The sequence below is a fragment of the Hyaena hyaena genome, unplaced genomic scaffold (assembly GCF_003009895.1).
Source record: "Hyaena hyaena isolate Hyena2069 unplaced genomic scaffold, ASM300989v1 scaffold_318, whole genome shotgun sequence".
Classification (NCBI taxonomy): Eukaryota; Metazoa; Chordata; class Mammalia; order Carnivora; family Hyaenidae; genus Hyaena; species Hyaena hyaena.
The window spans coordinates 1,162,759-1,188,589 of NW_024080949.1; the positions used below are offsets into that span (position 1 = coordinate 1,162,759).

At 43.1% G+C, this 25,831-nt stretch overlaps 1 protein-coding gene across 8 annotated transcripts in view; it reads left to right on the forward strand.

Moving 5' to 3' along the window:
* Window positions 1–25,831, forward strand: part of DMD (dystrophin) — a 634,325-nt gene that overhangs the window by 601,205 nt on the left and 7,289 nt on the right. For all 8 annotated transcript variants that reach the window (XM_039248767.1, XM_039248768.1, XM_039248770.1 and 5 more), the window contains 3 exons: window positions 180–423; window positions 1,418–1,541; window positions 17,696–17,788. In XM_039248767.1, the coding sequence (XP_039104698.1) occupies window positions 180–423; window positions 1,418–1,541; window positions 17,696–17,788 (461 nt within the window). The remainder of the gene's footprint in view (window positions 1–179; window positions 424–1,417; window positions 1,542–17,695; window positions 17,789–25,831) is intronic.

Consider the following 25,831-nt stretch of genomic DNA (forward strand, 5'->3'; position numbering starts at 1 on the left):
TTCCGATTTTATTTTGTTTGATCGTCCTCATAAAAACCATTCATTAAGTACCTCTCTTTTGCTTGCTGTTGTGTTTGGTGGCGGTCAGATGTAGCTCTCTGCCATTTTGTCTGAATTTGGAAGACGATTTGCAACTTGCTGTTTCTTGTTTTCTTTTTTCACTTTTCTGATGCCAACAGAAACCTGCAAGCAGAGTATGACCGTCTCAAGCAGCAGCATGAGCATAAAGGCCTGTCCCCACTGCCGTCCCCTCCTGAAATGATGCCCACCTCTCCACAAAGTCCCCGGGACGCCGAGCTCATTGCCGAGGCCAAGCTACTGCGTCAGCACAAAGGCCGCCTGGAGGCCCGGATGCAGATCCTGGAAGACCACAACAAGCAGCTGGAGTCGCAGTTGCACCGGCTCAGGCAGCTGCTGGAGCAGGTGAGGCCCGCGGCTCCACAAAGTCCGCCTTCTCGCGTCCACCACACCAGCAACTGGGACACGCCGTCCTTTGTAGAACTGCCAGAAGTAGCGATTGGTTGAGTACTTCGTAGGTGCCTGGCAAAGTGCTGCCTAATGAGGGCTACCAGAAGAGGAGGGAAACCACTCTGTCTATGTATAGGTGTCCAAGGTGGTTTCCTACGGAATTTGTTTCTTTGAGCGACTTAAAATTGAGCTCGGGAAAAAGTACTGGAAGGTTTCCACCGGTCTCCTAAAAGTGAATGGAAACCGTGCCCTCTCGAAATGGGGCTCCTTTCTTTGGATTGTCTTATTTTCCCGTGTAGCTTTCGATTTGTTTCTTTTTGAGAGAGACAGAGCTTGAGTGGGGGAGAGGCCGAGAGAGAGGGAGACACAGAATGTGAAGCAGGCTCCGAGATGTCAGCACAGGGCTCAATGCGGGGCTCGAACTCCCGAACCACTAGATCATGGCCTGAGCCGAAGTCAGACGCTTAACTGAACCACCCGGGGACCCCTGTTGCTAGTTCTTACAGCCTCATTTTGGAAACCTCCATTGAAAACCTAGCAAGACAGTGCACTGTGGTAGGCCCTACCTGCACGGGTTCTGGGCTTTGTGGGAATTTTGAAGTTTGAGATGTGTTCTCTCCAAATACTGCACAAAACTATGCATTCTCCACTACATCTTTGTGGTCTCACATGGTTTCCCCATTGTCACATCACCTTCTAAGTCCTCCAGTTACTGGGTCTCATGATTTTATAGATCTTGTTCCCAAGGAGCTGTCGTTCATTTTCAAATGTATAAGGGGGTACAATTCAGATACAAAGACACTATCTGTGCAGCTTATCAACGGCCAAATTTGGGAAGTTTCTAAGTAAAAAAGGTCATAATTTCTGAGTCCTATGTACAGTCATTTTAAATGTATACATTTGAGTGTTTATCATGAAAACTAATTCTGTTTTCTGTTGGATACCGCAGCCCCAGGCCGAGGCCAAGGTGAATGGTACAACGGTGTCTTCTCCTTCTACCTCTCTTCAGAGGTCAGACAGCAGTCAGCCCATGCTGCTCCGGGTGGTTGGCAGTCAGACTTCAGAATCCATGGGTAAGTGTCTGTCTTAGCTACTCCTGGAGCTTGTTTTCAGGGCTGGAGATGGTGACCTGTCTGCTCAGGTCATCAGCTAAATCACCTAATGTCCACTGTGTACACGGTACCATCATAAATGTCTTAGGTACAGAGATGAGTCACATAGTCCAAGTCCCCTCAACGGGTCAGCCATTCTGTCCATTACTCAGAACAAGGTCATGTAGGGGCGCCTGGGTGGCCCAGTTGATTGAGCATCAGACTCTTGGTTTTGGCTCAGGTCATGATCCCACAGTCATGGGATCGAGCCCTGCGTCGGGTTCTGTAATGAGCCTAGTGCCTGCATGAGATTCCCTCTCCCTCCCTCTGCCCCTCTCTCCCCCTTTCTAAATCTTAAAAAAAAAAAAAAAAGGAACAAGACAGTATAGGAGGTAAGTTTCATTCGTTTTGGAGAACAGAAAAGGCTTTACCATGAATTAGTATCTGTGAACAGTTTTGAAGAGTAAAGTAGGAACCGAGCACTCTTTGAAGAAGGAATAATGTTAAGTGAAGATGAAGACCTTGGGCCAAGGCCACAAAAGACCCCAGAGTCCACTGCTGTAGAAAAATCGGGCCCAAGCAGAAGGGCAGGAGATAACGTTGCAGTGGCAGGCTGGGATCACAGTTCTGTGACAGGAGTGTGGGGCAAAGGTGTTGGACTCACGTTAGTCAGTGTGGGGGGGCTTACCAGGTACGAAACGGCTCAAAAGCTATATTCTTGGAGCTGCATCTGTCTCAGAGGGAAACACAAAAGGCCAGGTTATGGGAGTTCAGAGTCTAGGCGTGAGAGAGAGCAGAGATGGGTAGGAGGACAGGACTGGCAGGGTGGGATTGGCAACTGTGGCGCCTGGGGCTTCAGGCCTGACTGGGAAACGAGAGGAAGGCATTTGGTTGGAAGAAGATCGTGATCCTTTTGCCTGGGGACACGCTGTGTTTGCGAAACTGGCACGCCTAGGTCCCGTGCGGAAAGGGGTTGAAGCACAGGTCTGTAACTGGTGTTAAAGGGGCAGACTGGGGGATCTGATGGTGCGCTCCACCGAAATGATCGCTGCGGGGCGGGAGCTGAGAAAGTGGGCCCGAAGGTGCTTGGAGCTGGCGTCCTGAGGCAGACCTCCATTTGGGTGACAGCGCAGCGCAGGAGTGGGAAGCAGGGGGGAGGGGCAGCAGGTGCAATGCGGTGTGTCTTCAGGGAAATAAAAGACAAGGTCATTTTGAAGATGATGGAGGCCTGAGCAAGGTGAAGATGCTTGTGGAACATTACTAAGGAACAAGAAGGACGGAAGTAAAAGGTGAATCTGTTGAGGGAAGAGTCTAGTGCTCTTCAGCAGTATTCTGTGCCTCAGACTGGGTTCTAAGAAAACTGGAGGGTATGAGGCAGAAATGATGCTAGACTGTCATCAGCCTGCTGCTTATTGGTTTTTTCTGCCATGCTAGACATTGGGGGGGGGGGGGGTATGAAGGCCACAAGCACTTGCTCTGTCCCCCTCCTCTCTCAAGGCCCAGCATGAGGCAGCTCCCATGTTTGAGGTTTCCTTTTCCTGGGTCTAACCTGGTTATACTTGACCCTCTTGATCTTACCTGTGGCTCCTTGATCCCTCACACTTAAAGCTCTGGGATCCTAGTGCGTTGTCAAATTCATTTTATACTTAAGATGTTCCATGATCATAGCATACAGAGGCCAAGTGCCCAACCAAAATGAGCGGGACAAAAAGGAAGGAATGTGACTGAGTTCTGTGGTGGTAAGGGACCATGGTCCAGAAAATTTGAAAGTTGGACATGATAAAACGCTTTCAGGCGATGCCGAAGTGTAAGACCTCGCCTGGTGGTGAGCTGCTGCTACTTGGAGACCTTTGAAGGCTGCTTTGCGTGGGGTTGAGGAGACCCAGGTTGCTGAGCTCATCAGATGGTAGTGAGGTTCTAAGGAATGGAGGAAATGAAGAGTGAAAGAGGGCCAATGAAGCAAATCGGATGAACTTTAAGAACCTCAAGCAGTGGGCAAAGTCCTATGTTCCTCCAGAAAAGTCAAATCTTGCAGGAAAGCCCAGTTTCTGGTCTTTTGTGAAGGAAGAGAATGTGTGAAGTGGTTTTCCTGGCTTGGTTACACCTCAGTGATTTAGGGCAGTGTCCGCATCAGATTCCCTTTGTCCCCGTGAGATCTGAATGCAACTGATGGCCTGTTATGACTGAAAGTGATAGTTCAGCATATGAACAAACATACACCTTTGAAAAGCCTATAAACTCCCAAAACAATGGAGGTTGTGTGCCTTTCTTGTTACTTCCCCGCTGCAGGATTTGCCCTCCCTTTGAAGTCATAAGCAAAGCGTGTGAAACTGAGTTGTATATTTTTAACAAGTGAGATTCAGAGCCCTGGGTGCTTAAAAGCATTAATTATTTAGGCCTGTCAACACTGGCAAAGAGGAAGTGTCCAGAAAGCACCCGAATTTATTAGTACACATCAGGTTGTGGTCCTGATGATTTATAGAGCAGAGAGGGTTGGGGCAGAGGTGCTGTATGTGGGTGAGTTAGGCTAACTGGCTGGTATAAAGTGGATTGGCTGTGGTGGTGTTTTTCCAACTCTGTAAGTCAGCTGCATTTAAGGAAAAGAAAACCTCAACTGTCTTCTTGAAGGATGTACATAGGGATTTAAGTGAGTGCAGCATGATTCCTTGTGCTTTGACTGTCTGAGCTGTGAGCAGGCCAGGATTTACAGACCCATACTGCAAAGATACTCTCCCACGTACTTCCTCAAGTGTGGGTGACATCATACCAGGTGGCCTCATGAGTTAGAGTGCTTCCTCAAACCACCAAATACTTAGCACTGTAAGTCTCTGCATACCATATGTGGCTCACTACACCTTTTTGTACTGGGACAACATCATGCAGCTTACACCGTATTGGAAAAAACAAATTAACAAAGTCTATCTGCTTTCGTGAGCTACATATACAGGGGTCTATGCCTTAGTAACAACTCCTGATGGCTCACGTCCCCTACCTCCTTTTTCATCATCTTAACAGCTGTCAAGAGGTTCCCTAGCTTCCTATGTAGAATAATTTCAGAGTATGGCAGAATTGGAGTTAACTGAACACTTTGCCAGGTTTGCTTTATGTATCTGTATTGACATATTTATACATACAGTAATATACATAGTTGATTATACATACAGTAATATACATAGTTGAAATATCCCCAGTTCTGCCACTAATAATCTTTATAGCTTGCTATTTTTTTTCATTCAGCATCCAGTAAAGGGTCACATGTGCATTTAGTTGTCATTTTGTTCTAATCACTTATGATCTAGAACACTTCCCCAGGGTTCCTTTCTTCTTTATCTACTTTCTTTTATTTTTTTTTCAAATTGTTATACTAAAAAATGCACACATGTATAGGTCTGAATTAGTTTCGACATATGCATCACCCATGATATCATAACCACAAACAAGGTCCTAAATATGTTCATCACCTCCAAAATCAACCGTTTCCTACCTTCCCTAGCCAAGCCCCACTACCACCCACCAATCATCAAGGTTGGTCCGATTCTCATAAAAAGAGCACCACTGTTCATGTGAGCTGCTCCTGTCAAGATTTATCCCTCATCATGTGATACAGCAGACTCCACCTTCCTCCTCGGCCCAGATGTGTGCTACCTTCAAACACCATCCCTTTGTCGTGGCCACTAGAGCCCGTGTTCTCCACCTGGAGCCTGCTGTGGCACCAGTCCCCTTGAGCCTGTGCACAACATTTCCTTAACCCAAAATAATGCCATCCCTTCTCCGTCGTTTCAGGGAAGCTCATCACGCATCATCTCTTATCATCTATTCTGCTGCTTTCTCGGACCTACAGCTTGAGCCCCGTCTATGCAAAAGAAACACTTGTTTCATGAAAGCAGGCACAACACATCTTTGTGTAGACATAGAAATAATCCACACACTTAACAGGTTAAAGATGGTAATAGAAGAGTCCTGAAATTGCCTCCTCCCACACACACCCCGAATCTGTAGCTGCATCCAGGATGATTCCCTCTGAAAGAAACCCAGCACATACCAGGGACTTCTACACAGATGAGGCAAAGGGGCGGGGAACAACACCCACCCCACACTGAAACTGGTAGGAGAGGCTGAGACACAACACAGTGCCATCATCAACTCCAGCCCCGGTGTGGCAACATACAACCAGAAAGGAACTCACAACTTTGAGCTTCTTCCTGAAGAGAGCTTTGAACCCTGCATCTGATGCCCCAGCTTTCAAGATTTCTGCCTGAGATGGGCCCCCAAAACATACAGCTTTCAATCCAATGTAGCCACGAGGTTGTAGTGAACTAAGAGATAGTACTTAATGGGCTCACACGGCCTCACCATGGCTAACCCCCCAGGGCTCAGCTCAGGGGCAGCAGAGTAAAATACACCCATGCTGTCTTCCAAGAGGCCTCTTTATCATAAAAGCTTCAGCCTGATGTGTAGGCTTCTAACTTAATAACACACATAGGGGCCACCTGAAATACTGTCCAGAGACTATGGCGGCTGCCATCTTCCTGCCCTCTCGCCTCCTCCCTCCGGGTCACATGGGATCTCTTGGAAAGGAGAATGTCCACACGTCTGATGCTCTGGTTTTCGTGGCTGCCACCAGGAGACACGAGCTCAATCATCCGGCTTCGGTAGCCAGGAGGGCTGGTGTTCACAGGTTCAGTGGGATGGTAACAAGCAAACAAAAAAAGGAAATGGATGTCCCTTAGGGCTCAGAGCCCAGGGAGCAGACACCACCTCCTAGTCTTGCCCTGAACACGGTAGATCTGCACACTTTAAAAGCTGCTGGCTGAGATCCGCCCCTTTGGGACACTGACAGGTCTCGGCCTGCCCTCAACTACTGGGTGTCACTAAGAAGCAAGAAAGCTGCTTGGACAAATGCAAATGTTTCAGAGACACCATGAGCTAGGGCAGAGCTGAAAGAGAAGGTTCATCTACAAGAATTTTAAACCAATCCAAGACTGAGAGAGGTGGCTCTTTTACCCGGTGCCTAGAAACCAACACGGAATGTCAAGGAAAACGAAATGGGTTATGTTGCAAAGCAAAGAACAACGTAAAACATCAAAAAAGACGTTAATGAAATGGAGATGAGTGATTTTACTGACAGAGTTCAAAACAGTGGTCAGAATGATGCTCATCATGGTCCAATGAACAATGCCTGTAAGGTGAAAACTTCAACAAAGAAAAAGGAAGACAGTACCCAGTCGAAATCATGAAGGTGAACAATACAGTAATCGAACTGAAGAACACATGAGAGGGGTTCAGTAGCAGATGGCATATATTCAAAGAATGGGTGAGCAATCCAAGACAGGACAGTAGAATCCCATCTATCAGAAGAGCAAAGACGGAAAATGGGCTAACAGACTTTGAGAATACGATCAAGCTGACCAACAGTCACATTACAGGGGTCTCAGAGGAGCAGAGAGAGAAAGAAGGGGTCAGAAAACGTTTCTCCCTTGAGGAAGGAAACAGACATCCAGATTCACGAGCCCAGAGAGTTCCAAGTAAGAGGAATTAAGAGACCGACACCAAGACACATTATAATTAAATTGTCAGAAGATACAGACAAGGAGAGAATCTGAAGCAGCCAAGAAAATGTGTTAAGTACAAGGGAACCCATATAAGACCATCCGATTTTTCAGCACCAACTTTGAATGTATCATTAAACTCCATTCTAACCTGCAAAGTGTTGAAAGAAAAAAACGGCCACTCACAAAGCTCTGTTCAGCAAAAGTGTCCTTCAGAAGTGAAGCAAAGATCAGAGTTTTCCAGACAAACACCATCAGGCCAGTCTTAACCAGAGAGGTCACAGAGGCTTCCTTAAGCTGAAAGGGCACTAATTAGTGACAGGAAAACATAGGACAATACAAACCTCACTGGTAAAGGTAAATACATCATTACATTCAGAATAAGGCTGTCATGGTTAAAAGACAAAAGTATTAAAATAACTACAATAATTTGTTAGTGGATGAACTAGATAAAAAGATATAAATTGTGACATCGAAAGCATAAAATGTTGAGAGAGGAGTCAAAATGTTCAGTTTTAGATTCCATTCAAACTAAGTCGTTATCAACTTAAAATAGACTATTACACATAGATTTTATGCAAGCCTCATGGTAACCACAAAACAAAAACTTTAGGTAGACACACAAAAGATAAAGAAATCAAGGCACATGACTACAGAAGATCAAACCACAGAGGAAGAGAGCAAGAGACCAAAGGAAATACAAAGTAGCCAGAAACCAATTTTGAAAGTAAGTACATACCTGTGGAAAATTATTTTTTAAAGTTTATTTCTTTTGAGAGAGAGGCGCACACACAGCGTAAGTTGGTGACAAGTAGAGAATCCCAAGCAGGCTCTGCACTTGCCAGCACAGAGCCCGATGCAGAGCTTGAACCCCCCAAAGCTGTCAGATCATGACCTGAGCTGAAACCAAGAGTCTGAGGCTTATCTGACTGAGCCACCCAGGTGCCCCTGAAATATGAAAATAGACTGAAATCTCCAATCAAAAGACATAGTGACTGAATGGATTAAAAAAAAAAAAAAAAAAGACCCCACCCACGACTACAGTATGCTCACTGAAAAGATGACTGAAAAAGACCAGCACCTTGTGATTTCACTCAGATGTGGAATCTAAAAAACACAATAGTTGAACAAAAAAGAAGAGTCAGACTGATAAATACAGGGAACTGATAGTTGCCAGAGAGGAGAGGGTAGGGGATTGGGCAAAATGGGTGAAAGTGAGTGGGAAATAACAGGCTTCTGGTTATGGGATGATTAAGTCAAGGAATAAAAGGCACAGCACAGGGAATGTAGTCAATGATACCTTAATAGCATTGTATAGTGAGAGATGGGAGCTACACTTGTGAGCATAGCAGAAGGTACAGCAAAGTTCAGTGACTATAGTGTACACATGAAACTAATGTGACGTTGCATATCAACTATATTCAGAATTTTTAGGAACTCCCATCTATATGCTGCCTATAAGGGACTCACTTCACATGTAAAAGGACACATGCAGATTGAGAGTGAAGGGATAGAGAAGGATATGCCACGGAAATGAAACGAAAACAAAGCTGGGATGTCTGTTCTTCCATCAGACACAATAGGCTTTAAAACAAAGTCTGTCCTAAGAGACAAGAAGGGCACTAGGTAATAATAAGGGGTCAGTCCAACAAGGGGATAGGACATTTGTATATATTTATGCACCCAACATAGAAGTACCACAATACAGAAAGCAAATGTCAGCAGACCTAAAGGGAGAAATTGACAGTAATATAGTAACAGTAGGCGACTTTAATATCCTACTTTTCATTAATGGATAGATCTTACAGACAGAAAATCAGTAGGCAAACAATGGACTTATAAATGTTACCTTAGACCACATAGATTTAAGAGATTATATAAACATTCCATCCTGAAACAGAATATACATTCTAACCCATAATTGGAACAATCTCCAGGATAGATTCTATGTTCAAGGCCACACACAAGTTTTAGTAAGTTTAAGAAGATTGACATCAAGCATCTTTTCTGACCACAGTGTTCTGAAACTAGAAATCAGCTACAAGAAGAAAACTAGAAAATTCACAAGTAGGTGATTAAACAACAAGCACGTGAGCAACCAGTGAGTCGAAGAGAAATTAAAAGCATACCTTGAGACAAATCAAAGTGGAAACAACATACCAACATTTATGGGACAGAGCAAAGGCAGTTCAAAGAGGGAGTTCACAGTGATAAATACTTAAATCATGACACAAGAAAAGTCTCAATGTAACTTTACAGTTCAGGGAACTGGAAAAAGAAGAACAAAGTCCAAAGTTAAGAGAAGGAAGGAAATCAGAAGATCAGAGTGGAAATAAAGGGAATAGGATAAAAAAAAAAAAAAAAAGCAAAATCAATGAAGCTAAGAGCTCAGTTTTTGAAAAAATAAAAATAGACAAACATTTAGCTACACTTACCACAAGAAAAAAAGGAGTCAATTAAAATTAGAAATCAGGGGCACCTGGGTGGCTCAGTTGGTCAAGTGTCTGACTTTGGCTGGGTCATGATCTCACTGTTGATGAGTTGGAGCCCCGCATCAGGCTTTGTGCTAATAGCTCAGAGCCTGGAGCCTGGTTCAGATTCTGTCTCCCCCTCTCTGTGCCCCCTCCTGCAATCACACTGTCTCAAAAATAAATGAATACTAAAAAAAAAATTTAAAACATTAGAAATCAAAGAGGAGATGCAGTAGGTGTTGGGGATTAAGGAGTTTACTTGTTATGATGAGCACCACTGATGTATGGAATTGTTGAATCACTATATTGTACACCTGAAACTAACGTAACACTGTATGTTATAACAGTAAAATTAAAACAAGAAAAGGAAATGTTAAAATAGATTGCACTCAATACAAACGATCATAGACACCTAAGAACAATTATATGCCAACCACCTAGACAACCTAGAAGAAATGGATGGATAAATTCCAAGAAACCTATAACCTACAAAAACTGAATCTTTTTTAATTTTTGAGGGAGAGAGAGAGAGAGAATGAGTGGGAGAGGGACAGAGAGAGAGGGAGACAAAGAATCCGAAGCAGGCTACCAGCTGTCAGCACAGAGCCCAGTGTGGGGCTAGAACTCACAAACCGCGAGATCATGACCTGAGCTGAAGTCAGGTGCTTGACCAACTGAGCCACCCAGGGGCCCCTACAAAAACGGAAGCTTGACGAAATACAAGATCTGGAAAGACCAGTTACTATTAAGGAGATTGAATTAGTAATGGCAAACCTTCCAACAAACAAAAGTCCAGGACCAGATGGCTTCTCGGGTGAATTCTGTCGAACATTTAAAGAGTTAATACGTAGCCTTTTCAAACTTCCAAAACATTGAAGAGGCAGGAACACTTCCAAACTCATTTAAGGGTAGCATTACCTTGATACCAAAACCAGACAAGGATGCCACAAGAGAAGAAAATTAGAGGCCAAATAACCATGATGAACATGGATGCAAAATCCTCAACAAATGTTAGCCAAATTCAACAATAGAATAAAAGGATCATATACCATGATCAAGTGGGATTTATTCCAGGGATTTAAGAATGGTCCAGCATCTGCACATCAGTATGACACATCAATACCACGGAGGATTAAAATCATACAGTCATCTCAGTAGATGAAGAAAAAGCATTTGACAAGATGCAACATCCATCCACGATAGAAACTACTAACAAGTGGGCATAGAAGGAACGTACGTCAACATAAGAGAGGCCATATGGAACAGGCCCACAGCTAACATCCAACATCATACTCCACGGTGAAAACCTGAAAGCTTTTCCTCTGGGACAGCAAACACCACAAGAGTGTCCATGCTCACGACTTTGATCCAACATAGTATTGGAAGTTGTAGCCAGAACAATCATGTAAGAAAAACCTAAATGAAGGGGAAAAAATGATCTCAATTTGTAGACAATGTGTTTTATATAGAGGAAAGCCGGAAGACTCCCAAACTACTGGTAGCACCAATAACTGAATTTGGTAAAGTTTCAGGATGCAAAACCAATATACAGAAACCTGTTGTGTCTCTACTCTAATAACAGACTGTGAGACAGAGAAATTAAGTCAACCCCATTTAACATGAAAAAATAAAATACCTGGGAATACATTTAATGAAAGTGGTGAAAGATGTGTACAGTGAAAACTATCGGACACTGATGAAAGAAGATGCCAACAATGGAGAGCTCTTTTATGCTCATGGTAAATATTGTTTAAATATTGTGTTACATATTGTTTATTGCTCATGTTAAGTATTGTTTATCACAATCCCAATGGCATTTTTCACAGAAACAGAACAATCCTAAAATAGGCATGGAACCACCGAAGACCCCCAGGCAGTCTTGAGAAAGAACAAAGCTGGAGGCATCATGCTTCCTGATCTCAAACTATATTACCAAGCCATAGTAATCCAGACAACATGGTTTTGACATTTAAAAACAAACAGAAAGACCAATGCAACAGAGTAGAAACCCCAGAAATAAACCCATGCATATATAATCAATTGATTTGCAACAAAGGAGCCAAGAACATACAATGGGGAAAAGAAAGTTTCTTCAATGAATGGTGTCGGGAAAACCAGATATCCGCATGCAGAAGAACCAAGCTAGAGTATGATCTTGTACCATGCACAAAACTCAAAATGGATTAAAGACTTGAACATACGACATGAAACCATAAAATTCTCAGAAGAAAACATAGGAAGTTAAGGTCCTTGCCAACTGCCTCAGCAGGAACTTTTTAGATTTAGCACCAAAAGCAAAGTTAACACAAGCAAAAACAAACAAGTAGGACTACATTCAACTTAAAACCTGCACAGCAGAAGACACCATCAACAAAAAAGGCAACCTATGAAATGGTAGAAAATATTTGCAAATCCTTTATCTGACAGGAGGTTATTAACCAAAATCTATGAATTCCTACAACTCAATAGAAAAAAATCTGATTTTAAATAGGTAGAAGAGGTAAATAGACATTTTTCCCAATGTTTATGTCCAAAAGGTACATGAAAAAGTGTTCAACATCACTCATTACCAGGGAAATACAAATCAAAATCACAACGAGATTTCACTTCACACCCATTAGAATGGCTGTTATCAAAAGGACCGGAGATTAAGTGTTGGTGAGGATGTGGAGCCAAGGAAACTCTTCAGCATAGCGGGAGGAATGTAAACTGGGGCAGCCACTATGGAAAACAGTATGGAGGTTCCTCAAAAATTTAGAAGTTCAAGTACTACATGATCTAGTAATTGCAGTTCTGAATATTTACCTGAAGGAAGCATAATCACGATCTCTGAACCACCATGTTTACTGCAGCATTATTCATAATAGCCAAGACATGGCATCAACCTTAATGTCCAATGACAGATAAATGGGTAAAGAAAATGTAATATGTATATATTTTTTCAATGAAATATTAAACCATCCGAGACAATAAAATTCTGCCATTTGTGACAACATGGATGGACCTTGAAGATATGATGCTAATAACGACACTAAGTTAGAAAACGATAAATACATGGTCTCACAAGTGAACTCTGAAAAAAAAAAAAAAAAAAAAGGAAACTCCTAGGTACAGAGAACCAGATTAGTGATGGCCAAAGGCAGGGTTAGGCAAAAGGCAGAAACTTCCATTTGTAAGATAAGTAAGTTTTAGGGATGTAACATACAGCGTGGAGACTACAGTGAACAGTATTGGATTGTATACTTGGAAGTGGCTAAGTGAGTAGATCCTAAAAGTTCTCATCACAAGAAAAAATGTATAGGTATTTTGGTGATAAATGTTAACTACATTATTACAGTCATCAATTTGCAATAATACATATCTTAAATCATTATGTTGTACACCTAAAAAGGAATGTTATATGCTAATAAAAATAAACTTCAAAGAATATTGGCGATCAATGTCAGTACGTTTCACTGTATCATTCACAGTATTGAATGTCCCCCTTTCAACATTGACCAGCTAATCATCGGCGTCATCACTGGATACCAGAATCTATTTTAAAACTTATGCAAAGCAATTGTATTTAAAAATGAAACCAGCTACCCTAAAGCCTAACTTAAAATAAGCGATTGAAACTAAATATCAAATACTGGATAATTGTTTTTTCTTTTGAAAAACTGGAGAAAGGAAAGATAGAGGCAATCAGGTAATCATACACAAGTTGGAAACTAGTTCAGGACATAATGGGATTTAGAGGAGTAATCTAAAGAAAAATAATAGTGGGCATAGTTGTTTGTATGCAGCCCCCCTTTTAAGAGAAAATACTTGTCTAATACATCACTTCTATTCGATAAAGAGAAAGTATGCTTAGGTATCAGCAAAATAGCAGATAAAAGGATTTGGAGGACTTTTCAGCATAAGCTACATCGGTTCCGGCTGGCCACTTTATTTTGTTTATTTTAGAGAGTGCACACAAGCAGGGGAGGGACAGACAGAGACAGAGAATCAGAAGCAGGCTCCACACTGTCAGTGCAAAGCCCAGTGCACGACTCAAACCCACAAACCATGAGATTATGACCTGAGCCAAAGTCGGATGCTCAACCAATTGATCTGCCCCGGGTGCAGTCATTTTTTAAGCAAGTAGAACCATGATCATTTCAGTTGAGGAAAGGGAATTGAGTCAGATGGGCTATTCTGCTGTCAAGTAAAGCCTAAAACCATGGTGAGTTTCAGAATTTAAAGAATATTCAAAACCAACTTTACCCTGTCTTATTTTGAAGCGTTCCTTGCTTTAAATGTTTCAGTCATTTTGTTGGACCAACTTCAGACAAGCTATGGAGGCTATAGCTAATAATTCAAAAAGGATTTTGTTTTACACGTTTTTCGGAATCAGCGTGGAGTAGAATGTACTTGAATATTAATGTTAAAGCACTTTCATTTACTAAGTATGCAATCCCTTGACCATTAGCAATATGCTGTTTGAGCAAGCAGTGCAACAGTATAGTAGGAATAAGGGCTGGCCGCATTCCTAGGGTGTACAGCTGGGATGTAATGTTTTCTTGTTAAATAACTGCCTTTTGTGGGGGTGGAGGGGAGAGCCTGTGATCACCGGTGTTGTTAAACACATTTTTGGGTTGCTGTTAAAGGTACACATCAGTATAGGATTAGAAGATGCATAAATACTTGTGGCTTGCTGATTTGATATCTTACAACAGTATACATCGTTCACACACCTCTTGCTGTGTGACAAAATAATTACAAAATTCTCAGGTTACCTATTTCTCATTCATACACCTCTTGCTTGGCTGGAGTTCTGCTGCAGCACATCTAGGCTTGACTCCCAACTTGTAGGTTAGGCTCGGGTCTGTCCCACCGATCTCTCCTCCTTCTTGGATGAGCAGGCTCTCTGGGCCATGTGCTCCTTACAGCACATCAGCACAAGGGAACAAGCCCTACAACCCAGGGACATTACAGACCGCTCCTTGTATCTGCCAACATTCCACTGGCCAAAGCAGGTCACATGACCAAGTCCTACCTCCTAGGCCAGGAACGCATGCTCCCCCCAGTACTTGTTCGCTCCGTTCTGTCTACACTGACCTTCTTGCTGTTGGAGCAAGCCAATCACACTCCCCTCTCTTGCATGTGCTGTTCTCATATATACATGAGTCATGCCCTCATGTTCTTAAAGGTTTTGCCCAACTGCACCTCATCAATGAAGGCTTCCAAGACTCCCCTTTCTGAAGGTTCCTCACTCATCCTCTCTTGGGAAGGTTTATCACCGTGTGATGTACCTGTAGGACTTGTTTATTTGTTTAGACTGTGTACCTCCCCAAAGGACCGTGAGTTCCATGGATACCGGGCTTTTATGTTGTTGATTGCTGTATCCCCAACACTCAACAACAGCGCCTGGCATACAGTTGGCTCTTGATAAAGGTTTGTATAAATAAACTCACCTTACTGTGTGGTAATTTGTATGGCTCTTTTTTTAGACACTTAAAATCTGGCTCAATATCAAAGAGTCCAGTGGTGTTACTCGAATTTCAGGTATCGTTTAGCAGTTTTTAACTTTCCCAGTATAACTGACATAGAAAATATTAGCCCTTAAGCATGTTTCAGTGTTGATTCATCTCTACTCAGGCACACATGTGATGACTCTGATTTTGATTCTTCAAAGAGATTAGTTAAGCCCAGAGGACTTTTTACATAGTGAGGAAATCTTGAGAAAAGAAGAAAACAAGACGATACTTTACTCACATATGTACGATGCAGGATGTACTAGGCACTTGAATAATATTTGAATGGACACCTTCACCTCTATCCTGAAAGTTTTCCATTAAAGCAAGCCAATGTTAGATTTCTACTTGGACACCTACATTTGAGACTTACAGATGATAGTTTATCTGTAAAGATGACCTTGGTTGACATCGTCATGTTTATGCTTTAAACTCTGATCCCTGAAATAACTCAGGGAGAGGAAGGCTGACCCCATCACTGTAATGTATTTGAATCCTATCACATTACTCCTGAGTTCCTGGAGCTCCAGTATGATGTAATTCACCCATCAGAAATGTTACAAGGCTGCTCAGGAGCATCTCTGTTGGTTCTGATTTCTTCTGTAAGGCGGACTGTCACTTAAGCAGACTTACTGCCATTCAGATGCCTCTTGTTCCACAACTTGGCAAAACGTGCATCAGTAATGGGACAAAGAGGTGTACTCATCTCTGCAGCTGTCAGCATCCGGTTCCTACTGGCACTGTTTCATTCATTCCCTCCTCACCACATAATGGTAGTTTGAACTCCCAGGAAAAAAGAAATTAAAGGTGCTCTATTTCATTTTTTGCATTTCTAAGGGCATTAATATAAGGTGTGTGTGTGTGTAGATTGGTAGGTAGCTACCGTAACTTCTTTTTATATCTTGTGATCTTAATTTTTCCGCACTTATTTCTTGTCCATAGTATCTGAAAGAGGTTTTCTATGGTATAGCACCATGAGACTCTCAGAAATAGAGGCTTTTTATCTGTCCTCGGCCCGTAAGCCCTCCACTCTGATGTTGATATACAGCCTGACATCCTCCTGGGATAGGATTTTGTCTTCGTGGTGAACCTTGTGCCAAGGATTGTTTGAGCTTACACTTAAAAAAAAAAAAAAAAACCCAGGTGAAAACTTAATAATGAATGCAGGATTATAATCATAAGTGAAGGTCCGAGCGCTACAGACGAAAGGAGATAACGAGCATGTTTTAAGTCATTACATCGCTGGCTGTCTGGTCATTTCCAAGTCAGACGTGAACCTGAGGTTGTCCTTCAGCATCTTCATTAATGTTGATTTGCGGAAGCAAGGGCTCATTTAAGGGCTTGTTTAAGATGGAAGTGACACTGAACAAATAGAGCCTGAACTTAAGATTATGAAAAAATGACTTTCCAGTAACGTTCCGAGTTCCAAGGAATTTTGTGTTCAGTGTAGAAATCTCTCCCTTGCTGCCAAGGCTCTTCGAGGTGTATTCCTGTCGCCTGTGACCCATTGGTAGAGACACACAGGTGCACGAAATCTCCAAGTGGGCTCCCAATCTCAGACGAGGACTGTCCATCCCGAATTCCTTTTTCTTCCAAAGCCTCCTTCTCCCTTCATATAAACAAATTCTCAAAAATGAAAAAAAACACAATTTCCCTTAGAAGCCTCCAAAAATGATGGTGATGATACATAAGCCCATGTAAGGAAAGAAACGTTACTCCCTAGTGTCCTCTGTATCCACGGTCCTTAGAATGGTAATATTTCACTCCCGACATAGGTCACGTAGAACTTTTATTTCTGCCTATTTCAGTAGACTTTAGAAGTACTTGAGTTTTGTTTTTATCTTTGGTTAAATGTCAAAGTAAAGAGTGGAGAAAACACCTCTGTGTCTCCACTTCTTCCTTACCTTCCTAAAGCGAATACAAAATGTCACATTTCTTTTTGTTGAACAGGCACACTGCAAGTATCTAATTTTTTTATTACGAAGAAAAACATTTCACCTTTATTGATGGGGCATAAGAAACTTATGTCAATTTTATCTTCACTTACAAACAGATAAACTGTTTTCTTCCCCAAAGACCAGAACATAGATAAATCCCTGCGTGGAATTCTTCCCTTGAAGAAGTCATCCCCCACTTATTCAGCTTGAGAGGTTATTTTTATTTGTTATTTATGAGCAAATGGAAATGAATTTAAAATGACCTTTTAAACATTTTTTTAAATTTTTAAAAATGTTTTTATTTTTGAAAGAGAAACAGAGTGCACGTGGGGGAGAGAGAGAGAGAAATTCTAAAAGCAGGCTCCAGGCTCCAAGCTGTCAGCACAGAGCCCGACACAGGGCTTGAACCCACAAACCGTGAGGTCATGACCTGAGCTGAAGTTGGACGTTTAACTGACAGAGCCACCCAGGCGCCCCTTATTTTATATATTAAAGTAATGCCTGCACCCAATCTGGGGTTCAAACTCATGACCCCAAGATCACCAGGAGTCACATGCTCTACTGACTGAGCCACCCAGGCACCCTGATGATGACTTTTTAAATAGGACTGTGGGCTGTTTCTCTAAGTGTCTCTCTGTGTTCTGTAAACCTAACTTACCATTATTTGTGCTTGCTTTCCTTAAGGCGAGGAAGACCTGCTAAGTCCTCCCCAGGACACAAGCACAGGGTTAGAGGAAGTGATGGAGCAGCTCAACAACTCCTTCCCGAGCTCCAGAGGTAAGGCCCATGGCGTGCAAGTAACTGACACCTACTGGAATCAGGCCCCTGGTTTCTGTACCCAACTAGCTCGCATATTTTCCATGTTTAACGAAGCACTTGCTGACAGAGTGCCAATTTGGGATCATTGTGAGAAGAGAGTATTTTTCAGTGTGAAGTTGTGGTTTGGATGACTGACTATGACTGGCTTTGGATTCTGGTTGAATTCAAACACCTGCATCATCGAGATGTCTCTAGAAATAAGAATATCAACTTCTACATTATTTTACTTGCTTTGCACATTCGTCTGAAGAGTTAATTATGAGATAAGATAGCTTATACTTACGAGCAGTGATGATGTGCCTTTTACAACAACGAAATCCATGCCCTGATGGCACCTTTGCCAGGAGATGCACAGTTGATACACGACATGGTGACATCCAGGACATGCCCAGTATATGGTTGGGGGGGAGCACTCTGACTTCCAGTCTGGTGCCCTTTATATTTAAAAATGGTATCTTACTCCATTATTTAAATATAGGTACAATGAAATCTTTGTTTACTAGTTTGTTGTTGACTTCACTTTCCTCGATGGAATAGCATGTCTCTAAAGAAAGACATTAATAATACTATATTAATGCCTTTATTTCTCACCATCACTTTGACCTTGTGTATTTTGCTCCTCCTATAAAAGCATTTTAGCCCCCCAGATTTCCCCACTAGCCAGTATGAGCTTCAGATGTCTTACTTCATCCAAGGAAGTATTTTGCTCCCATTGTTAGCAGTTGGGAGTATTTATTTTACTTTATTGCTCTGACATAAACCAGCGTCACTGACCCACCTCCCTTCAATGAAGAAAAAGAAGGGTTGCAATCACTTGTAAGCAAATAGACGCAACACCTAGACCACCTGAAGTGGAGAACACAAGTCTTTGTGGCCTGGGTTTGGCACCCTTAATGGGGTGGGAGGGAGGGGCAACAGAGAATCTGGTTGTTTGTTCCTCTCCATAAGGGCAATGAGGAGAGTGTTCTGAGTCATGTGGTTTTTCCAATCTTTTTGTTCAGCATCACTTAATGGTGGCCCTTTCCTAGCTATTTGAGTGAACGTTGTACAGTGCACATTAAAAGCCCTAATGTTCTGATAGAGCGTTGCTAAGGAACTGTTAGGGAAGCTAATTTTAAATGTCTGCACCAGCCATCTTTTCACTGCTGAGTGCCTCTGATGTGTTGATTTTAACACCTAAAAATCTTAGCTGTCTTCCACCCACCCCCACACCCCCCACCTGCCACCCTCATCTCCATCTTGACGATCTTAGCTGTCTTCTGTCCCTAGACGCCATGGTTCATGAGAAGACCACATGTTGATATGATGTAAATCAAATGCTTTCCCTTTTACCCTGTCACCTTTTACTGGCACCTAACTTTGTACCACTGGAGGTGTTAGGGATGCAAAGAAATGCCAAATACCTTGCCCTTGAGGTGCTCACGGTCAACTGAGGATATGGACTTCCAAAGTTTACATTACAGTATAGTATTATTGCTCTAGTGGAGAGCCCTAGGTCATGAGTGAATCCCAGGAGCACCCTTCTGGATAAAGAAGAGGGGTGAGCCTCAGGCACAGCAAGGGTCTTCCTCAAGATCACACAGCCAGAACTTTGGGCCCCACACGTAGCACACATTTCCTTGACTCCAACCTATCCCTTGAAGGTCACAGATGGAGGCCGCATCCCAGATGCATAAATGGAAAGCTTGCTTACCTGCTCTGTGGGAAGTTGGTGGCTACTTTGTTGATGCCCAGGGCACTTCCTACACATTTCAAAGAGGAGGGGAGGGGAGGGGAGGCTACAGCAGGGTTCATGGCTCTGCTTCCCTACACACAGCCTTTCTGTACTGGGCCTCTGACCCATCCTAATTATCCTTAAGTTCTTAGCCCCCTCCCCCTGCACCCCCTTTTAGTTCCTGAAGCTACATACCTCACGGGTATGCAAGAAGCCACCTGGAAGAGGAGAACTAGATCTCCTCTGACATATTTGGCAAATAGCATCTCGGATATTAAGTTTACTTCTGTAATGTTGATTTACTTCTATGGAAACTTGGGAACTTTAGGCCACCTAGATAGTGTGTACTTGATTAGTGCTTCGAGAAGCATACCTTCCCCTGAGTGCTAATTTGAGTTCTCAGATATGGGATAAGGAGGTTATGTCTGACCAATTCCCTTAACTAAGTTCCCACTTAATAGTAGGCTGGTAGCCTGAGAGAAGGCATTTGTTTTCCTGAGGAAAGCAACCAAGATCTGGCTGTTCTTTCTGTGATGCTGTTATCTTGACACTGTTTTCTTTCTTTCTTTTTTTTTTTTTTTTTTTTTTTTTGCTACTTCCTGCCAAATTAGGCCTTATTCCTGGGCCTCTCCTATTGTGCACCCCTTTCCGGTGTGTGTGGGTTCTTCCCACCGCACCAAGCAATTTGGACACCATGTACCCAGAGACAGCAGCAGATCCCACACGTTGAGGGCCTCAGTCCCACAGGACTGCCCTTCCCCTTCACTTCGGAGACCAGCTGCAAGTCCAGCTTATCACCTAGGCTTCTGCCCCACCCGCTAGAGATTTAGAGGTTCCAATGACCCACTTCTGGGGTGTTACAGCGGCTCACAGAACTCAGAAATGTTTCCCTCGCTAGATCGCCGCATGTTACAAAAGGCTAGAACACACTAACAGCCAGATGGAAGAGATGCAGGGGGTGAGGTGTGGGGAAAGGGTGTGGAGGTGCCACGCTCCCTCCCAGCACCTCCCCTGGTCACCAACGCAAGTTCTCCCGCTTCCTGGGTTTTCAGGGAGGCTTCATTACAAAGGTGTGAGTGATCACATCACTGGCCAGTAGTGATTAAATTCAGTCACCAGGAACCCCCCTCTCCCCGGGGGTCAGGGGGTAGGGCTCAGAGTTCCACCCTGCTAAACCCAGGGTGGGCTTCCCTGGGAACCAGCCCCTACAGCTTAGGAAGTTTCCTAGACTTGCCTCATTAGCATAACCAAAGACACTTTGGTGCCTGTCTTCACGGGAGGGGTCACAGGTTTTAGGAGCTCCGTGGCCCTGAAAGGGGATGAAGACCAAATACCTCTTTCTGAATTTTAAATCACCGGATCACCCCTTGTGTTCCTCAGATTCACCCGGATAAAAAGTCTCGTCATTAGAAAAAATAGAATGGAAAAAATAGAGACAGTAGGTTTTAGTGGGAGCATCATAGCATCTAGTAGGTATGTTTAGTTGATATTAAGCAGAAAAGTTTGAGTCCTGGCACCTCGGGATTACAGGTTATCCCAAGTGGAAGGGCCTCACGAGGTAATGGTAGCATTTCTCACGACCAGAACAGTGGCTTTTGACCTTTTTGACCATTATCCATAGTAAGAGAAATATTCTACATCTCAAGCTGGATTAAGGATATAGAATACATTGGATGCGTGTGTGTGGACACAAACGCGTATGTATACACCCAGCATATACATACGCCACACACGCACATGTCTAGTCACACACACACGTACAGAGACCAGAAAAGTTCCGTGCAGCAACATTTCCCATACTACATAGAATTCACACTGTTTCTGTTTTATTGATTTAGAAATAAAATGCTGGTTGCAACCCACTAAATGGAATTTCAGATCCAGTGGCTGAAAAAATACTGATCTAAGTGACGGCAGTTTTCCTTGCCCCGGTGAACATCTTTTTTAAGAGAAAATTACACGTATTTGAAAAGTTTGGCCATGGGAGTTTCAGCCGAGACCTTCCTAAGAGCTTAGGGGACACTACTTTTACTCTAAGTCAGCCACCCATGGTCCATTGCTGTGTTAGGATGAATGAAGTTCACGGGTGCCACAGCTGTCTGGGACAGCTGTGTGAGTAACTCAGCACAGATGTCAGAGCCAGAGGCCTGACGCTGAACGGAAATGCGCTATTAAATGCCACCTCATGGTTCACTTTACCCTGCTAGATAACTGCCCACAGGGGAAAAGGCTTCAATAAAATAAGACGTTTTTCATAAATTTAATGTATGGAGATCGAGGAGTTGCTTTGTCTTTTAAATTTACAACTTTTTTGTTACCGTTAGCCCCAGTTTTGACTTCAGGCTCAAGTCTTAAGGCATCCGCTAATCTTCACCTTGCTTTTTCACCACAAGTACCTGGAAGCCCACAGTGCCTTGTTCATGGCCATTCAGCAAGTGAAATTAGGCTCCAGATCTTCTCTTGGTGGCCTTGCTCAACTGTTATCCGAATTAATAAAGGCTTACATGTTCCCCCTGCTAGTGAAAAACTGCTAGCCACCACTATCCTGCCTAATAGCCGATATAAATTTCAGGGTGTTCAAGGTGTGAATGTGTGCATGTTTAGCCTGGCGATGGTATCTTTCCTGATGAATCTCCAGGTACACTTAGTTATTCACAACCACTTGAGGGATTTGAGCGGCTCAGTGTGTATTAAATGCAGAGCGGTAGCCAATTTCTATCTAATCTCTCTATCTACCAATAATGTGTCTCTCTATCTGTTAAGTATCTGCAGAAGTTGAATTCTACGGTAATAAAAATCATTATCTACTACAAGACACTTTCTAAATCTCCACCATTATTCTATAAGAACAGTACATAGTTAGAATGAACAATAAACATAATTTAAAAATAAACAATTTAAGTGATTTATCCCTATGTCTCTGAGCATTTCGCAGTCTAACAAAAATGTTTTTATATGTATGTGCATTTACAGCAACAATGCTTCCCTTGGCAGTGGTATGCGAGTGGCTTCTCTAAAAGTGAGGAGCCGCTGTGTACTAATTAATGAATGATAGGATCCAAGATAAGCTCGTACTGTTGTAAGACAGTTCAGAGCACAGTTAACAGTGCTATGCAGGTGTTTCTACTGCCTGTACAGTCTCTCACCTGCTGACCTGTGTGCCACATTTTTATCCCCAACATCCATGCCACCCTCTCATAATACCCACTCATCTGTAAAGCCCACATACATTCTGTTAAATGCCTCTAAATTAGCAACCCAACAGCTTTACAAAACTGCCATCTTCTAAAATTTAAGTCTTCTCTGTGGTTCTTTTAGGTGAGAACAGCACAAAGACGGAAGCATTCATGGGTCCCCTTTCAGACACCACTCTGTTTCCTGGCAACTTCCATCCATTTTGAGCTGTTCGTCCTTTCACCACGGGCTAACAAACTATAGCCTAGGAGCCAAACGTGGCCCACTACCTGTTTTTATAAATAAAGTTTTATCAGAACATAGCAACACCCATTCATTTACGTACTATCTATGGCTGCTTTCTCACTCCAACGATGGAGTTGGTTGCTACAGAGACTGTGGCTTGCAAAGCCTAAAATATTTACTGTCCGGTCCTTCACACAGGATGCCAACCCCTGCCTTACACTACTGTTGTCCATTCTAGCTCATTACATACATACAGTTACACATTTTGGTGCTGGTCAACTTTCAGCTCAACAGAACTGTCCTTTTGAATGGATGTGTCTGTTTATGTCCATGTTCACCAGAGATCATACATGTTTCAATATTATAAGTATAGCCGTTTGAATCTTCTTTCACTCGTGATATAAGAGAAACCCTAAAAAGGGGCTCATTCTTCCTTAACTTTTTAAAACAGTTGGTGAACTGAGATTAAGAAGCTGAACTTAACCCCCAAAGTGGTAACGTCCTGAGATTCTGACCCTAAATAATGAATCATCTCAAATTCGTACTGCCTGAGGACACCGGGCTTCTCCAGACCTGACCAAGCCCTTTATTGAGACCCGGGCTCCCCCAGCATACTTCCTTTTACTCTTGATTCATTTCCTGACAATATACCACGGTGCCAGATGGACACCGTAAGTGAAGGTCTAAGGAAACCCATTTCTGAAGAACGAATTTATGAAATAAAGCTTATCTGGCATTTTTATTTTTTTATTGGTAAGGAATCTTTTTCACTGGTGCAATTTTTCATTGGTGCACCCAATTAGCCTCTATTTTGTCACTGTAGAAACTAGTCCACTACAGTGGAAAACATTCTCTGTTCTAACTTTCTTTAAACAAAAAACGGAACTTCCTTTTGTACTGTGGGAAGGAGCGCATCGCGACCTGAGTGATGAGGGTGGACTGTGAAAGAGATTAGGATTGACGTGGCTGTGGAAGGTCCACCGTACACAAAACGGGGTTTCTGAAGAAGTGCCCGAAACAAAACCCAAGTAATTTGCTGCGTATTCCGTAGTGACCCACGGATACCAAGCTCTGAAGGTGGCTTGGTGGGGAATAAAGACGGGTAACCCTGGCCACTCCAGGAACCATAATTACATCCTGAGACTAAGCCCTGTTACTTTCTAACGTCACTCTTTCCCTAAAGCTCTTTATTTTCAAAATTGACCGAAGTTATAAACCAGAATAAGTCACCAACCCTTGGGACACAAGTCAAAGGGTAACGGGCAAGGCCGAGTTGCCTAAAACACTGAACTCTTAACTGTGATCTAGTGGCTCCCTTACTAATTCAGGTCAGCCAACCTTTATCAAATGCCCATAGTGTCGAGGTACAGAAGTTACTGGGGAGAAAAAGGAGGGGTAAGCAATACATGGGCCCTGCCCTCGAGGACTCACAACCTTGTATGCGAAAGGAAGGAATTCTGCTTCCAGACAGAATAACCATGAAACAGAAAGATTAGAAAAAAAACTTGCTCAAGGAGTCCAAAGCAATGGATAAGTACCGCAAACTGGGATTCATTTGAGCTGTCAAGAATGACATGATGTTCTCCTCGGTCCCCTTTCCTGTTTTGTCTGGTTTGGGCCTACCCCTGGCAACCCCCGCCCCCCCACTGCTGAGGAGCCAGTGCCCCTTTTTCTCTCTTATCCCTGGTTTGACGGATGTCACGAATACCTTGACCATGCTTACATTGTCAAGCGTGCAGTTTTTATACTTCTAAGAAATCTCAGAGTCATGTGGGAAAATTGAGAATACAGGCAAAGAAGGAGGGAGGAAGGGGACGGAGAGTCCTACTTAGAGAACCTGTAAATGTGTACTGCAAGTTTTAGGCCCTGAACTTGAGTTTTCAAAGATGTCTTTTGGAGTAGTAGTTCCATATTTCTTGGGTCAGGACGCCTAGTCTTCACGTTGCTGCGGGGTGTTTTTGTCCTCGCGGCCCCTGAGCGTGGCGGGTCACGGGCGAAAAGAGGTGCCGTCCAGGAGCTCTCATGGCTCTGCTTGGACCTGCCCTAATTCCCAGGATTTTACCTCAGACTATTTCAAGAAGCGGCTCGCTGCTCGAGTCAAAGCTCGAAAACCAGTATTTCACCGGAAGGCCCTCGTGGTAAGAGGAAATCGCAAGCCCAAGACCTGCTGGGTATGGTCAGAGGTCCCAAATTTCCTGTCCACTTAGAAATATTATCATGGAAGATTCTACCAGAACCTGCTTTCCAAAAATAAACATACACATGGACGATTCTGTAAAACAAACAAGGCCAGTGAGTCTTTAGCCAGTTACTCTCAGCGCCCCTGGTATCTGTTGAATTATGGGGAGTAAGTTGGAGGCTCATTCCTGGATCTGGCTCTATGGTTTTTGCCCATCAGTGGGACTCCTCTCCTTTCCTCCCTTTTCCCCCCATCTCTTCTCAAACACCCCCCTCGTGTCATCATGAGCATGCTTGGCCCCTGCCAGATAGAACACATTATCCCCAGGGGATGGAGTCTCGCCTCTGTCGCATTCTGCCTCCCATCTGGGGTATAGACTTCGGGCACACACCGTCAGCTACTGGTCACATTCCAGTGTGTTGTGACACCAAGAGCAAAGAGATGGAGATTTTTGGACACAAAGCCCGAGACTCTAAAGCTGTGCTTGAAAACAAGGCTCACTTGGTCAGACTTCTCCACTGTGCTAGCTTTCATCCAGTTTAACACATGAGCTCTGTAGATTCTGTAAGTGGCGTCTCCCAGATCTTGTTACATGTTTACACTGATCTTAAGTGTTCGTAAAGGTTATTTGACCGGATGTGTCTTCGGATTTTTTTTTTTTTTTTTTTTTTTTTTTTTTTTTTTTTTT